General features: G+C 64.0%; 1 protein-coding gene across 5 annotated transcripts in view; it reads left to right on the top strand.

Annotated features, from left to right (window-relative positions):
• The window catches only part of SLC12A7 (solute carrier family 12 member 7), a 68,915-nt gene extending 55,621 nt beyond the window's left edge, over positions 1 to 13,294 (top strand). For 3 of the 5 annotated variants that reach the window (XM_068535112.1, XM_068535111.1, XM_068535113.1), the window contains 8 exons: positions 3,558 to 3,753; positions 3,984 to 4,153; positions 4,253 to 4,384; positions 5,017 to 5,124; positions 6,634 to 6,812; positions 7,399 to 7,413; positions 10,506 to 10,639; positions 11,810 to 13,294. In XM_068535112.1, the coding sequence (XP_068391213.1) occupies positions 3,558 to 3,753; positions 3,984 to 4,153; positions 4,253 to 4,384; positions 5,017 to 5,124; positions 6,634 to 6,812; positions 7,399 to 7,413; positions 10,506 to 10,639; positions 11,810 to 11,901 (1,026 nt within the window). In that variant the 3' untranslated portion in view covers positions 11,902 to 13,294. The remainder of the gene's footprint in view (positions 1 to 3,557; positions 3,754 to 3,983; positions 4,154 to 4,252; positions 4,385 to 5,016; positions 5,125 to 6,633; positions 6,813 to 7,398; positions 7,414 to 10,505; positions 10,640 to 11,809) is intronic. The other 2 variants (XM_068535109.1, XM_068535110.1) reach the window with 2 other exon arrangements.
• Positions 13,295 to 16,788: the final 3,494 nt, after the last annotated feature.

Raw genomic sequence — 16,788 nt, 5'->3', positions numbered from 1 at the left:
GTGGCCGTGACCCCGGGTGGAGACCCTGGGGTCGTGGCCGTGACCCCGGGTGTAGACCCTGGGGTCGTGGCCGTGATGTCAGTGTAGACACCAGGGCCATGGCTGTGACCCCCGGGTGTAGACCCTGGGGTCGTGGCCGTGACCCCGGGTGTAGACGCCAGGGTCGTGGCCGTGACCCCGGGTGTAGACCCTGGGGTCGTGGCCGTGACCCCGGGTGGAGACCCTGGGGTCGTGGCCGTGACCCCGGGTGTAGACCCTGGGGTCGTGGCCGTGACCCCGGGTGGAGACCCTGGGGTCGTGGCCGTGACCCCGGGTGGAGACGCCGGGGTCGTGGCCGTGACCCCGGGTGCAGACGTGGTGTGTCCTCCTCGCTGGTGGGCAGCCTCCTTGTGCTGGTGCCTCGACAGCTCCCGGCGTCCGTGTGAAGAAGCTCCAGACCCACGTCCGCGGCCGGGAAGGTCCCTGTTCTCGCGTGCAACATGGCGCAGGCGCTGACGGAGTGCCTTCCCTCTCTTACACTCGCAGGTCCTTTTGTCCTCCCAGCGTCTCTGGGGACGGGCAGGGGGCAGAGCGGGGCTGGGGAGGTGGGCTCCAGCACTGAGTAGGGGGTCTAAGGCTGCGGGCCCCTGCCCGAAATGGCACCGACGCGGCTGGACTCACAGCCCTTCTTCCAGACACTAACATCATCACCTGATACGTGTCCGTTTGGACTTTTCTCCTGTTGGTTGTTTTTAAACAGACGATCCTGCCGAAATGCCACTTAACGCACTTGTTTTGCTTTGAACTGTTGCTTTTCCAGTCGGGCGGGCGCTTGTTTTGTTTAGGACAGCTGCACAGTGTTTGTTTCGTGGAGGTGCTCTGAGCTTTATTCCGTGAAATTGCTGTCCTGGGGATGGAGGTGGCTCCCACCGCTTTGGTGTCAGGAAGTGTGGTGCAAGCAGCACGTAGATGTGTCGCCGTCCGCGGGGGATTGCTCCTAGGATGGATTCTTGGAGTTAGAGCCTCCCTCCCTGGTGCCGTGCCCCTGAGGCTCCGAGCCAGGTTCCAGTTCTGGTCTGCCTGGTAGTTTACGTGAAGGCCGGTCCGTGTGGCCAGTGGGGAACAGGGGGACCTCAGGCCTCTCTCTGCCGTCTCTTACCGGGAGGGCTGTGTCCCGTTGCTGCCGTGGGAAAAGGAAGGCACAGCTGGGTTTCGCCCCACATGTCCGGCACGGATGGCGCTCAGAGCCCAGTGTGTTCCCGAGGGGAGGGGCTGGGTGGAGGCGCTCACGGGGTCTCAGAGGGTGCGGACCCCAGGGGTGCTGCAGTCGGGTGCAGCCAGTTTTGCTGTGCAGCCCACAGCATCTCACCCGCTGGAGGGGCGCTGGGCGCCCACCCGGCTTTGTAGGTCGAAGACTGGGCAGTGCACTTGGACCTGCCTCGATTTTTTCAGCGTCTGTCCCGCCCGCGGAAGCAGAGGCCTCGTGAGGGAAGGGCCCTGTCGGTTCCTGCTGGGTTAGGGGGATTGAGCAGCTCACGTCCGACGGTTCAGCAGCTGAGACGTGCTGGCCGGGACGTGGGAAAGGCTGTGCTCCCCTTCCCGGGAGCGTGAACGAGGCTGGTCTTCGGCGGGGCAGGGAAGGGCTCGCACGTTGACTTTGGGTCCCACGGGGCGTGGTCCTCAGGGCCCCAGGAGCTGGGTGTGGAGGTGGTGCCCGAGGCCCTGGAGGTACCGCTGGGCTGTCCCTCAAAGTTCCCGCGAGGCCAGGGTAGTGGGGGCCCCGAAACCTCACAAGGCAGTGAAGTGGGCTTCCCAGCAGTGGGACAGAAGAACCACAAAACCCCGCTGTGTCTCCTTGAAGCCGTAGCATCAGGTCAGCATTTCCACCAGTGACCTGAGAAGCTGTTGGTCTCAAAGCTGGAATGCGTGGCCTTTAAGCCCCTTTTGAGTGACTGTCCTGATGGGGCCGAGCCCCTGGCCTCTGGTCTCCAGGAAGTGTGTGTCCAGGGAGCCCTGAACTGCACTGCAGCTGCACCAAGGCGGCCCTGGGTCACATCCAAGCACCTGTTTGGACTCTTCCTTCTTGAGCCAGCAGCCCTTCGACGTGGTGGCTCAAGTCCGGGTGGTCGAGGGGGGACGTGGCTCCAACCCTTCACATGAGGTCCTGGGGCGTCCGTCACAAGTACCGGCAACAGGGGCTTAGAACAACCAAGATTCACTCTGTCTCAGCTCTGAGGCGAAAAGTCACACGTCGAGGTGCCCCAGGGCCAAGCTCCCTCCTGAGCTCCAGGCGAGGGTCCTTCCTGCCTCGTCCAGCTCCCGGGGCTCCAGGTGTCCCTGGGCTCCTGGCCACGTCCCTTCAGTCTCCACCTCTATCTTTACATGGCTCCTCTGTGTCTGTCTTCTCTCCTGTCCCTGACATTGGATTTGGGGCCACCTGGATAATCCAGGATGGTTTCACGTCAAGACCCTTAACTTAATTACATCAGCAAAGACATTTTTCCAGTAAGGCCACATTCACAGGTTCTCAGGATTAGGAAGTGGGTGTATCTTTGGGGGGCCACCGTCAATTAACCCACTGTGGTCTGTCCTCTGGCCCCCAAAATGCACACCTGCCTGATGTGCAAAGTACGTTTATCTCATCACTGCATCCTCCCAAGTCTCAACCCCTTACAATGTCAACTAAGTGCAGAATCTCGTGTAAGTGCCAGCAGCTCAAGGTCCCAAATCTCGTCTTCTAAATCACCTGACTCAGGTGGGGGTGAGATTCTGAGTGGAGGCCATCCCGGGGGCAGGATCCCTCTGCCCACAGCCTGCGCGACTCGGAGACAAACAGTCCGCGTTCCAAAGTGCACTGCGGGACCTGCACGGGGGACGCGTCCCAGCCGGGGAGACACAGATTGGAGGAGCCGGGGGGTTTGGACTCCAGCAGGGCAGTTCCATGTGGTGTCGGGCCGGCAGTGCTTCCCTGTGGCTTGAGGCCCCACCCCCAAGCCAGGCCACCGAGGGCCAGTCGGCATGGCCGGCAGAGGACCCGCTGCATAGGTGGCGCTACCTCGACAGAAGGCCTGCCGTGGTCACGGTGTGCCGGGCTGCGCTGTGACATGGAGCTGCCCCAGTCGGGTGCCTGGCATGTGGCTGTGGGAGCAGCCCTGCACCCGCCGGGCATTTCACTCCCGCACCACCGCCTTCTGGGAAAAGCTTTTCGGTTTGACGCGTCCTGACCAAGGTTCCCACAAGCCAGGAGTGAGGGCCAGGGTGTCCCTGTGCAGTACGGGGTGGTCTGTGACCCCGCAGGTCCCAGCGTGCCCGCAGCAGTGACCTTCACCCCCACTGTCCTGTGGGCACGCACACGCGCGTGTACTCGTGCTTGTGTGCACACGCAGGCAGTGCCGAAGGGCACCGGGCCCGGCCTCGACTCCAGGTACCAAGGGGCGCCCCCTGAGCCTCTGGCCTCTGCGCGTGAGGCTGTGAGTCTGCGTGGGGCCTGTCCGGCCCCTTGTGGTAGGTGGGTGTGTGCTGGCGCCTGCTGCCCCCGCCCGCCCCTCACCCCAAACCCGGCCCGCCTGTGTCTGCAGAACATCCGGGCCCTGATGGGCACCGAGAAGGCCAAGGGCTTCTGCCAGCTGGTGGTGTCGTCCAGCCTTCGGGACGGCATGTCCCACCTGATCCAGTCGGCCGGCCTGGGGGGCATGAAGCACAACACCGTGCTCATGGCCTGGCCCGAGGCCTGGAAGCGGGAGGACAGTCCCTTCTCCTGGAAGAACTTTGTTGGTGGGTCGGGCCGTTTGGAAGCCTTGCGACGGGAGCCCCTTCCCCTGGTCTTGCCCCTGTTTGGCGGTTCCCGCGGGCGCCCCGGCTGGGCCGCAGAGTGATGGGGGGCAAGGGCTGTGCCCCGCAAGGGGCTTCGTGGGGACCCCGGGCTCCCCTGCCCCCGTCCCGCTGGTGAGTCCAGGCTGCTTGGTTCTGCTGGGTGGGCCTGTGACCCCGTGACCTCTCCACAGACACCGTCCGTGACACCACGGCGGCGCAGCAGGCCCTGCTGGTGGCCAAGAACGTGGATCTGTTTCCGCAAAACCAGGAGCGCTTCAGCGACGGGTACATCGACGTGTGGTGGATCGTGCATGACGGGGGCCTGCTTATGCTGCTCCCCTTCCTGCTGCGGCAGCACAAGGTGGGGGCGGGGTCACGTGGGGGCGGGGTCATGGGGGTCACGGGGGAGGGGGGTGGACAGCGGGCAGGAATGACCGCCCCCCCGCCCCCCGCCCCCTAGGTGTGGAGGAGGTGCCAGATGCGCATCTTCACGGTGGCCCAGGTGCACGACAACAGCATCCAGATGAAGAAGGACTTGCAGACATTCCTGTACCACCTCCGGATCAGCGCCGAGGTGGAGGTGGTGGAGATGGTGAGCGAGCGCGGGCACCGGGCGGACACAGCTCTGATCTGCAGGGTCCCCACGGCCCTTACAGCCCAGGGCCAGCCTGCTTGGCCTGTCCACGACATCCTTCTCTGTCCTCTGGCTGTGACGGCATCTCGGGTTCCTTCCTTCCTTTTCCGTGACCTCGACAGCTTCGAGGAGGGTCAGGCGACTTGTCGTGAGTCCCTCAGTTTAGGTTTGCCTGACGCTTTTCTCGTGGCTGGGCTGGGTCACGGGCTCATGGGAGGGGGACCCGGCTGGACCGAGCCTGACCACGGGACTGGCCACCTCCCGGGGGATCTGAGCTCCAGGGCCAGCGGGAGGGTCACGGTCGGTCCTGTGGGGCGCGTGTGGGCCGGCCTGTGTCCGGAGCCCACGGTTGTGGTGCCTCCTCCTCGTGGGTGTCTCGTGTGTCAGTGAACGTGGGTCCCGGGGCGGGTGGAGGGCGTTCAGTCATGACCTGCACGCTCACACATAGGGGTGGGGACGCCGGGGCCGGGGCTGTGAGCCCCAGAGGGTGGCCCGGGGGCCCCCAGGCGCCCAGCACACTCGCTGGGGGACGGGGGGCGAATGGTGATCAGTGTGTGCTCGCGTCTGCTTCCGTGCTTCGGGACCTGTAGGTCGAGAACGACATCTCGGCCTTCACCTACGAGCGGACGCTGGTGATGGAGCAGAGATCCCAGATGCTGAAGCAGATGCAGCTGTCCAAGACAGAGCAGGAGCGGGAGGTGCGTGGGGCCACACGGGGGTCCTGCTGGGCCCCTGCACAGAGCGGGGTGTGTCCACCTGCGCCGCACTGGCCTGTCCTTTCCTGGGCCCCGCGTGACTGTCAGGACAGGGTCCTTGAGGCCTCCTCGAGCTTTTGTCCCCACACCTGGTTTTGTGAACAGCCGGTGGCGTGGCTTCTGCCCCCACCTCCCCTCGCCACGTGGCTCGAGGTCATGCCCTCACAGGCCTCCGGGGTCAGGGCCCGTGTCTGCCCGGCCGTCCTGCTGGTGCACAGCCCCGCCTCTCTTACATCATATCCTGACCGGCCACCTCCTCCTGTCCCTCCATCCTCAAACCAGCAGCCGCCAACTCGTTACACCCCTCCCAGCCTTGTCCCAGCTCACGTGTCTCCACGGCCCTGCACGGCCTGACCCTGTCCCTGCCTGAGTGACCTTCGCTCTCGCCACACAGGCTGCTGCGGTTTCCTGGGGGCCCCGACCCCTCACCCCACAGGCCTCCTCCCGCTCCTTCTGGCTGTCGTCAGTGCCTTCTTTGCACACAGCTCCCCGGGCACCTTGTGTGACATGGGAGCTCCTTCCCCCTGCACCTGCCCTTCCCCAGACTCCATGGCACTGACAGCCCCGCCCCAAGGACATGGGCTCCCTGACAGCCCCTCTGCTGTTGATGAGTGAGAGGGTGGATGGATGGGTGAGGGGAAGGATGGATGGATGGATGGAAGGAAGGATGGACGGATGGAAGGAAGGATGTATGGATGGATGGATGGATGGGTGGGTGGGTGGGTGGATGGATGGATCGATGGAAGGAAGGATGGATAGATGGATGGATGGACGGATGGATAGAAGGAAGGATGGACGGATGGAAGGAAGGATGAACGGATGGAAGGAAGGATGGATGGATGGATGGAAGGATGGATAGATGGAAGGATGAATGGATGGATGGATGGGGTGGGTGAGGGAAAGGATGGATGGATGGATGGATGGATAGAAGGAAGGATGGACGGATGGAAGGAAGGATGAACGGATGGAAGGAAGGATGGATGGATGGATGGAAGGATGGATAGATGGAAGGATGAATGGATGGATGGATGGGGTGGGTGAGGGAAAGGATGGATGGACAGACGGATGAATGGACAGATGGATCGATGGAAGGATGAGCCAGTGAACGGGCGGATGGGCAGGTCAAGGCAGAGCCTGTGTGTGCGGCGCTGTGTCCAGTGCAGAGACGTGCACGTCAACATCTCCTGTCACCAAGTCTGGAAAGGTCCTTTCTCAGGGGCTTTCAGAGCTGGGACAGGAGGAGACAGAAATGTAGCGATGGGTTTGGTCTGGAGCCCAGGAGGAGGGGCCTGGCCAGGTGGGGCTGGGAGGGCCGGCCCAGACGTCCCCAGGCCCCGTGGGTTGTGCTCTGTCTCGGGGCCGGCCGGCTTCTGTCCCTGTGCACGTCCCCTCCCCGGGGGGTGGGTTCCTGCTGTCACGGTGCGGCTGCTGAGTGTCCTGCTGTCCCACCAGGCGCAGCTAATCCACGACAGGAACACCATCTCCCACTCGGCCATGGCCGCCAGGACCCAGGCCCCGTCCACGCTGGACAAGGTGCAGATGACCTGGACGAAGGAGAAGCTGGTCGCCGAGAAGCACCGGAATAAGGACGCCAGCGTGTCCGGGTTCAGGGATCTCTTCAGCCTGAAGCCGTGAGTGTCCACCTGCACCAGCCCGCAGCCACGAGGGGCCCCTTTGCCGCCATGCGGAGCGGCAGGCACATCCAGCCTCTTGAGAGGGCGGAGCCGGCCCAGGGCCGCAGTCTCCTTCCAGGGCCAGTTAGCGGGGACGTGGGTGGTGAGTTGGCGGCGATGCCACCGTCAGTGTTCCTGGTGGGTGTCCCAGCACCTAGAGGTCAGGCTTGAACCCCCATGGTGACCTCCAGGCTGCCCGTCGGGCCAGGGCCCATCCCCCTCCTTGGCTCTTGGCTGTGGTGTTGAGCTGAGGGCCCCCAGGGCTGGCACAGGTGCCAGTTGGTGGCGTGGCTGGACCTGGGGAGGGGTCCCGAGTGGGAGACTAGGACAGTATCTCCCGGGTCTTCGGTGGCGGAGCAGAGCTCTGGAGCCCTGAGTCATCGGCAGGGCCTGGGGGGCCCGAGGGGGCCTGAGGGGTCAGTCCGCTTGAGGAGGACCGCAGTCAGCTGAGAAAGGGCAGCCTGGGGTGAGCCCAGTAGTTGTGCAAAGCGTGTGTGGTGTTTCCTCTTAAAGTAACGTGCTCTCTGTTTTCTCTTCCATGTAGAGAATGGGGAAACCTGTAAGTCACTCCCTTTACGCGGGACCTCGTAGACGTGGTTGCCTGGCATGCGCTGCACGCACAGCCCCCGTGAACCGCGTGTGCATGTCCGAGTGTGTGCACAGCCCTGTGTGTGTGCAGGGCCCCATGTGTGGGTGTGCCCGTGAGTACATGTGTGTGCACAGTCCCGTGTGTGTGCAGAGCCCTGTGTGTGTGCACGCCCCAGTGTGCGTGCATGGCCTTGTGTGTGCATGTGTCCATGCATACGTGCTCAGCCCTGTGTGCGGGTGTGCCCGTGTACGTGTGTGTGCCGAGTTCTGTGTGTGCATGCACGTCCCAGTGTGTGTGCTCAGCCAGGTGTGTACGCATGTCCGTGTATGTGTGCCTCGGCCGTGTGCGCATGTCTGTGTGTGTGTGCGTGTCCATGTATACGTGCCTGGGCCGTGTGTACGTGTCCGGGTGTGTGTGCATGTCCTTGTATATGTGTCTGGCCCGTGTGTGCGTGTCCGTGTATATGTGCCTGGGCCACGTGCGCGTGTCCGTGTGCAGGTGGCGCTCGCCCACTGTGGCTTTCAGTAATTTCCTGTTTAGTTTGCTCACTCCGTTCGGAGCGGCTCAGGGCACACACCCGAAATCCCTTCTCTGGGTAGCGCGTGAGGACTGAGGTTGGAGGACAGTTGGTCCCGAGCGGCTCTACAGCGGAGCAGAGCGTGTGCTGTGCCTGTAGCTGGTAGCGATCGTTCACCCACATCCCTTGGGGCTGGGGGTTCGGACCTCATCTCAGCTCGTCCAGGACGGCGTTTTCTCCCGTCTGCCCGGCACCGGGTGCCTTTTTGCCCTTTTTTGCCCCATAGGAAGCTGCCACCTTTAGTCTCGTGAGAAGGGATGTGGATGAACCTCTGCATGGCCGGCCCCTGAAGGCTTAGGGCCAGGGCTCCAGGGCCCGCCTGGGGTTGCTGTCTCTCTGTGCTTCTGTCCACCCCTGGTTCCCCCATGATTTTCGGGCTGTTTTTCCTCCCGTGGGAGCCCGGCCAGCGTGCTCCGTGGAGCCTTAGGACTTGGGGTGCACTTCCTGTTCCAGCCCCTAAACCCGAGTGCATCACACACTGAGGGAGCAAAACGTGCAGATGAGTCGGGAAACGCTGGGCCGAGTACTGCACCTCCTGCCGTGTTTTCACGACCTTGAAGTGCCCTACGAGTACAGCCTCCTAATTAAAAAGACAAAAACAAGCCCGTGGACACAGGAGTGCGTGTCCTCCCCCCAAAAGGCGCGGTGAGCCGTGGGCCCGTGCCCCGCGTGCGCCTGGCAGGGGTCAGCAGGATGCGAGCAGGGGACGGGACCTCACTCCCGTCTGGCTTCTCCTCGGGGTGGGCTGGAGGGGCTCCCGGAAGGTTGGAGGTCGGCCCACAGGTGGCACGTGCCCAACTAAAGGTCGCCGCGGTGGGCGCCCTGCGGGGGGCTCGCTGGCCCCCAGGCGTGTGGGCGCCTCTGTCTCGCCGGCCGCCTCCATGTCTCCGTCAGGAGCCAAGGGCCTGGGTTTCCAGCTTTGCCCCCACGGAGACTTCCTCCGCCCCGGGCGGCCCCCGCCCCACGTGCAGTTCCCAGCCTCAGAGGACCCCGTGAGGGAAGCCCTTCTCCAGGCTCAGCAATGGCCACGTGTTTCCATTTGGTGGCCACGTGTTTCCATTTGGTGGCCTCGTGGCCGGTTGTGGAGGCAGTGCAGGTTTCCGTTAACTTCCTGGACACATGGGCTGCCCAGCCCCACGTCCGCACCTCTCTCGCCTCCACGGGGCCTGTCATCTTGCAGCTGTGGGTCTGTGCAGACCCACACTCCTGATTTTAAGATTATATGTGTTTTCAGACTGTTAACCCTGAGAGGCCCTTCAGTGTCACACACGCATTCCTGGGATCGCCTTGTCCCCAAACGCACTGGTAATTGGGGTCCATCCTGGCAACTGATTCACGGTTCTTGTAACGAAAGACCCCCAACTGCTGTGGACAGAGACCCAACCTGTAATTTTACCAGATAAAATTGGAGAGAGGAAAGCAAGGGCTCCATCTCCCTGTTTCCCTCCTGGTAATTGGAGGCTGTAATTGGACTTATTTGGCTTAAGGGTTGCATTGATCAAAGGTTGTGGCCCGGAATGCATCCTGGGGGCCTTTCCCTGACCCCTTCTGTTGCGGCCTCTGTGTGTATGTCTGCCCGTCTGCCCGTCCCTCTCACGTCCGAGGCACGGGTGACCTTTGAGCTACGTATCCTGTGTGCGGCCCCAGAGTTGGCGGTGGTGCTGGAGCGCCCAGCGCAGAGGGGGTGCTGGTGCAGTGAGGCGGGTTTTCCCAGCGGGGGGGTCTGCCGCCTGCTTCTTGGAACCCAGCTCACTGGGGAGGGACCTGGGGAGGGGGGAGGGCAAGCACGCAGGCGCCTGAGCGCCTGGTGTCCCCAGTCTTGCTTCCCCGGGGATCCTCCCTTGGGGGCCGCTGCCAGGCCTGGTTGCCCGGGACCCTTCGGGAACCACGGGTGCACAGTGGATGGTCCGCCCGCTTCGAGGAGTGTGGGGACCGGGCAGGCAGTGAGCGTACGGGCACGGGGTCCGGGTCACCAAGGGCGGGGCTCTCGTCCTTCAGCCGTCGGCCGGCTGGACGAAGAGCCGGGGGTGGGCCTCATGGCGGCCGCACTCTCGGCCGGAATCTCCGGCTCTGTTCCAGGACCTCGGGCCTCCGGAGCGGGTGGAGGGCTGGGCCCTTCCTCGCTCAGCCTCTCTGCAGCCCCCTGGACCCCAGCCTGCGTTGGAAGGAGCGAGGGGCAGCGTTTAGGGCAGGCTCAGCTGCAGGGCAGGGTCTCCGCGGGAGACGCTCCGTGACCTAGAGGTGCACGCTGTGCCGTCGAAGGGGCTGCTCCCGCCCGAGGGGCAGTGCTTGGGAGCAGAAGCTGATTCGCCCGGCTGTCATCTTGGCCTCCGCGTGGAATCGCCGTGCCGGGGGTTCTCCGGGTGGCGGGTCTGATCTGTTTTCACCCGCCCTTTCGGACGGAAGTGGAGCGGGCAGGGTGGGGCCTGAGCCCGGCACCCAGGACCTCGGCTGGAGGTGCCGAGTGACCGTCTTCCTCCCACAGGGACCAGTCCAACGTCCGGAGGATGCACACGGCCGTGAAGCTCAATGGCGTTGTCCTTGACAAGTCCCAGGATGCCCAGCTGGTCCTGCTGAACATGCCGGGCCCCCCCAGAAACCGGCAGGGGGACGAGAACTGTATCCTTTCCCAGACGCTGTCCCCATGTCGGGGCACCGCTGCCGCGGCAGGGTAACACCTCTCTCCTCTCCTGCTCAGTGGAGACGCCCGGGGCAGGGATCGGGAGCCGCGGGGCCCTCGACGTCGGGTGGGGGGTCAGCCAGCCCAGGTGGCCCAGAGCAGAGCCGCTTCGCCATGGGCCGCCCGCGGGGCCGTGGGCAGGCGGATGCAGAGGCTGTGAGCCGGCGGCTCCTGCCAGCTGCCTGGTCCCCACGTGGCCGGCAGGGGGCCGGGAGCCAGCGGGCGAGTGTGCGTCTCCTCCCCACGTTTTAGCTGCTGGGGCCCCAGGGCAGCCGGGCGGGGGAGCCCCAGGAGTCGCCCCTGCTTGACTCGGGCGTGAGCACTGGGGCCGAGGGGGCAGTGTGGCCACGTGACTGAGGAGGTGGCCTTCCCGGGGCCTCCGTGGGGATCACAGTGGCCCCCTGGGTCAGGGTGGCGAGTGAGGAGCACGTGGGCTCAGAGACCGAACACCCGGCTGGGGGGGGGTCGCCGCATCACCGACCCCGACCCCTCCTGCTGCAGCTCCGGCTCTGGGTCCTCGTCAGCGCTGGGCTCTGAGCTCCCGCCCGGCGGGTCCCTTCCCGCCCGTCTCTAGGACGTGGCAGAGCAGTGGCTCCACCCCCAAGCCCTTCCCGGCACCAGGTACCCTGAAGCCCCCCGCCGGGTGGAGCCCTCGTGGGCCAGCTGCGGGGCGGGCCAGCTGCGGGGCGCGGGGCTGTCGTCCTGGCCTCTGGGTCACAGGTCGGCCCCCCGGGGGCGGGAGGAGGTGGGAGGAGGTAAGCAGCCTTGTTCCCGGGTTTTAAGCCTCAGGCTGACCACACGCTTCAGGAGTCTGTGCCTCGTGCTGACCGGGACTCCCCAGCCTATCCAGGGTCTTGGCGAGTGGACAGGTCCCTCCTTGGCAGGGTCAGTGCCCCTCTTTCCCTCACACTGGTCCCTCCTCCCCTACCCCCCACCCCGAGTCTCCTCCCCTGAAGGCCCCGGATCCCGGCCTTCCCTGTCCCGTCCTCGCCTCTTTCTCCAGCCGAGCCCTAACCGGACGTGGGCTCTTGGGTGGTCAAGGCGCTCCGTTCACCCTTGCAGCCACGCACCTGGAGGGGTTGGCTTTGTCCTTGACTCGGTGCCCCCAGACATGGAGTTCCTCGAGGTCCTGACCGAGGGGCTGAACAGAGCCCTCCTGGTTAGGGGCAGCGGCCGGGAGGTGGTCACCATCTACTCCTAACGTCCGGCCGCTCGGGGCTGTGCCCGGCGGGTGTGCGGATGGCGCCGCGATGCCTGCCGACCAGCACCTGCATGCCTCCAGGGGCTCTCCTGTCCGGGCCAAGAGCCGGCACCTGACTCAAGATTTCCTCGCGGCCGAGGGAGGCGCGAAGCCCTCGTGCCGCCCTTCCCCCCACCCGCCCCGGCGAGGCTGGCCATGACCTGCGACATGGCCGGCCGTCTCATGGTGACAGAGGAGGTGGGAAGCCCCTTGGATTCTAGAATCGATTTCCCTGGGTTGGATCTTTGGGCTGTCGTGCAGTTACGGTCACTCAGATCCCCTCCACCCCAGGGTGCCTGCGAGAAGCCCACAGACAGGTTGATCCTCTGCAGCTGAGGGCTCCGTGCAGGCCCTTCAGGCGGCCGGGGCTCAGGCACCGGGTCTTCCCAGCTGGGCGTCCGCCTGCGTTTACGCTCCGGGAACCAGCAGGCAGCAGCGGGGGAGCCTTCGGGGCTGGGAGCGCCACACGCTCGAGCATCTGACGTGCACCCGCCCCTGTGATCTCAGTTTCCACACTTCATGCTGGAGAAAGGGGACGAGGCTGCAGCCGCGGGAGGGCCTGTGGCGTCAGCCGTCACGGCACCCGGCTGTCAGCTGAGCCTGTGTGTCCCCTCCCACCGGCACCGACGGTCCCAGCTGTGTTTAGGGCGCTGACAGGTGGTCCCAGCCACATGGAGGGCGCTGACGGGTGGTCCCAGCGACATCGAGGGCGCTGACACGATACCTTCCAATGATCCTGGACTGTTTGCACTTTACACGCGTGATCACGTCCACTGTATGTTGTCGCAGGAGTTTGTGCCTCACTTTCCCGATGGCTTATTTATTTATTTAAACACCTGGGGGAGTTTGAGTGATAAAAGTTGAACCATAAGGAGATAGCCTCTGTGAAAGGGGCTCCAAACAGACCAGCCATTGGCTTTCTCTGGCTTCCGTGGGCTCCCAAGGGAATCGGCCTGGTGCATGGATTTCAGGTCAGGCAGGGGCTAAGCGTGTGCTTCCAGACGCTTCTGAGGGGTGGCCGGGCAGCATTCGGCGGCCACAGCATGTGCCAAATGCCACAGCTGGGCTGGGGAGTGGGGGGTCTTGGTTCAGTGCTGAGTTAGGCAGTGAAACCCCCCACCTCGGTGGCTTCCAGACCCCTCGCGCATCTGGGGAGGGGCCGCCAGTCCCTGTCCTAAGTCACGTGACCCCAGCTCACGTGGAAAGGAGGTGCCTGGGCCTTCCGCCTGCCTCCTGCTGTGTCTGTCTACACTGGGCATCCTTTCCATACTGTCAACTGTGTAACCGTAACTGCAGCCATTTTAAAGTTGACTTCATGTTTTCCTTTTTTAGGCTCTTTGTATGATTTTGTTAGTAGAAGAATAAAATTGTATAAAATCTGAGTATGTTGAAGAATCTCCTGTGACTCGTTCAGCATAGAAAGTAAACATTTGGGGATGCTCCCCTCCCCCTCTTTTCGTGGAGGAGTTTATTTCAGGTCTGATCAGCCAAAGCACACTCAGATGGCAAAAGAATCATTGTGTGAATTGGTTGAAAGAAGTAAAACCCAAACGAGAACAACCAAAGCTGCTGTCAGCAGGGAGCTGTCCCGTGTCCCCCCATGGTGGTGGGTGTGCAGCACAGCAGTGAAATCCTGCTGCCGGCTGAGATGACTCCACCTGTCATCTCTATCAGGGTGGAGTCGGCAGAGAATCTGTCACGAGGGGCCCTGTGTGTCCTGACACGGGCTCGTGGCGAGACAGCCCTTCCTGCCTGCGAGGATGTAGGCGTGGCCGCAGAAAGGAGACTGACGAGTGTTGCCTGGACGTAGAGAAACCGTGGGGACAGAGTTGCGGCTCCTAAATGTGTTAAACCAGGAGACCCAGCAGCTCCACTCCTGGACGTAAAAGCCAGGAGAAACGGATGCCCGGGCAGCCGTGAAAGCGCCTGTTCCAGCACTCACGGCTGCCCCGCTGCGGAGCAGCCACGTACCTGTCAGCTGATGCACGTGGGCGAGCACAGCGTGTGCACGTCTGACGGTGTGTGACTCGGTCCTGAGGCGGACGAAGTGCTGACGCTGCCACAAGGTGAGCCCCGAGAGCATTCTGCCGCGAGAAAGATGCCGGGCACGACCGTCAGGTTCCCGTTACATGTCCAGAGTGGGCAGAGCCAGAGACGGACCGGCTGACGGTACACACGGGGGCGGGGGTGGAGAGTGGGAGCCCGTGGCGGGCACGGGGTCTCTGTTTAGGGCGAAGAGAAGTGTTCTAAGGAGGTGGTGAATCCTCAGCCTCCCCGGCCGCTGCCCCCGTTGGCTGCCTCCCCGGTGTCCCTGGCAACCTCTGACCCCTGCTCCCTCCCAGCGCCCCCCTTGTGCTGCCCCCTCGCCGTGGACGCCAGCAGCGGCTCTCACCCCGGCCGCCCAGCTGTGTCTCCGACCTGCTGTTTGCAGAGTCTGGGGAGGCACGGAGCGGTCGAGGCCCTCCCCGCGGTGCACGTGGACCCTCAGCCTGGAGCCGCCTGGGGTCGCCTTGGGGATGCAGCCCCGCCGGACTCAGCGCCAGGCGCTTCGGAGGGCGAGGAGGCAGCTGGGGCTGCGGGCTCGTCCATGGTTGGCTCCCCCCTGGGGCAGCGACCCCCCAGCCACCCCCAGCCCTGACGGAGGCGCCGTGGGTGTGTGTACGGTGGGAGCATGTAGCTCGCGAAGCCTGTGGGAGTCCCCGTGTCCCACTTCTTGGACAATGGCCATTGGCGGGCACTGCCCCCCTGGTCCTTCCAGGCTCAGACTGGGCGGCGGCCGTCCTGTGTCTGGTGGTGGCAGGCGGCGTCCACTCACTCCCTCACTCCCTCACTCACCCTCCGTGCTCGCTGGGCTCCCGTGAAGAGCCTGGGCCCAGGACAAGCTGTGGGTGCCCCAGGAGCAGACGGGAACGGGCCCCGCAGGCAGCAGGCACAGGCGAGGCCGGCCCGGCACGCAGCGTTGGGGCACGGGGCTCATCTCAGGTGCAGAGAAGCATGAGGGCTGCAGGCAGAAGTGAGGGAATGAGGCGGAGAGTGGCCTTGGGAGCAGGAGTGGGGTCTGGGGTGGGGCCCCTGGCAGGCTGTCTCCTCCCACATCCCACACCAGGTGCCACAAGTGCAGAGACATAACTGACCACGTCGTGTCTGTGCTCAGAGGGACACGGAGGAGAGAGACGCCCGGGCTCGGGGGCAGGCAGGGACCAGTGGCCCGTGTGGTGTGGCACCAGGAAGCCGGGCTGCTCGCTCTCTGGATTCGCCTTTGGGCCGAGCAGACAGGGACCGCACGCACAAGCGGAGCGGCCGAGAGCACGGGCCCGGGAAGGGGGCGAGAGGGAGGCCGGTGTGCGGACGTGGGACCAGGAGCCAAGCTGACAGCCCTGCGATCAGCTGAGGACCAGAGGCCACGCCCCCGAGTGTCGCGAAGACCTTCGCTCACTCGTACCAGGTTTATCGGGCAACACGCTCTCCGGGAGGGCCTTCTTAGGAAGGAAGACACAGGTTGGGCCAGTTTCGGGATCGTCCAGTAGCCAAATCTACACTTAACAACGAATAAGTAACGAGGCGCTTTGCTTCTGTTACAGAAGGCATCTCTCTGCACTTGACCAGTCACCATGCAGCTTTCCTGGTGGACCCGGCGCTGGGGCCTCTGGCTCCTCCCTGCCCCACCCCCCCCGCCCAGGCCCAGCGGGCAGGAGCTGCCCCCAAAGCAGGCTGGACACAGCTCCGCTGACCCCGCCCACCTCTGTCTCACAGCCTTTCTTCCAGGAGGGCATCTGCTTCCCCTGGCCCATGTGGTCCCGGGGCCCCGCCCCAGGTCAAGCCGCTGCATCCACGGGAGACAAGCTGTTCTCCACGTGTGGACGTTTAGTTAACGTGTCCGCGGCCGCCCGGGGCCCTTTGTGTGCTCGTAAGTCATCTTCCTCGTCGCTGCTCTCAAACGGCTCTCTGTCCCTTTCAGCCGCCCTGCACCCACACTGGCGGCAGGGAGGGTGGGCCTCTCTCCTCCACGGATCCACAGGCAGCAGACACACACACTCAGCTTCTGGTCCGTTTGATGGCATTTCACTTACATTTTGTCTTTAAAACCGGCGTCTGGACTCGGGCTGACGTTGAGGCCTCAGCACACTCCCGGTCGGCCAGCGAGCTCCGCCTGAGGGCGGTGTGGGCGGTGGCAGGGCTGGACGGGTCTGCTGGGACTGAAAGTCCCCTCATGGGGGACCGGGTGCAGGAGCTCTGCACACAGAGGAAGGGACCGGGGTCGGGGCCAACATTTGGTGCCGAGGGGCAGGTGACATGGAGCTGGGTTCACGACAACAGAATGGAACGTGGACTCGTCCACGCGGGGCCACACCCGGCCGCTGGCCTCTGGGCCACCCGGGCCCGGCCTGCGTCTGCTCCTGAGATCCCCGGAGCCCTGAGACGCGGGACGCCTGCTCCTCCCTGAGCACGCGGGGTGCAGCTCACAGAGACGCCAGCCACTGGGAAGCCCAGAGGGGTTTTTAAAGCAGCCACGAGCACGGCATCTAGAAGCGGGGAGGAGGAGATGGAGGCGAGGTGCATCCACAAAGAGCCAGCGTCTCCACATAAGCCTCGGCCCACGCAGCCCCAGACAGAGGTGTGAAGTGTGCCCATAGCATGAACCCAATTTTAGGCTTAGGGGTTTTTTTATTTTGCCTTTTTAGAGCAGTAAAGTGGGGGAAGAGTTACGCATAAATGTGGAGCTCTGTGTGCCTGCGTGTGCGTTAATTTTACTTCTACAAACGTACAAACAGCGACGGACATGCTCTCTCCGAGCACCGTGGGCCCGTCCCAGCTGAGCGGCCAGCTGTCTGCACTCGTGGCCACACG

The sequence above is a fragment of the Eschrichtius robustus genome, chromosome 2, assembly GCF_028021215.1.
Source record: "Eschrichtius robustus isolate mEscRob2 chromosome 2, mEscRob2.pri, whole genome shotgun sequence".
Classification (NCBI taxonomy): domain Eukaryota; kingdom Metazoa; phylum Chordata; class Mammalia; order Artiodactyla; family Eschrichtiidae; genus Eschrichtius; species Eschrichtius robustus.
Note: the sequence above shows the minus strand (reverse complement) of the source record. Positions and strands in the feature narration are given on the sequence as shown.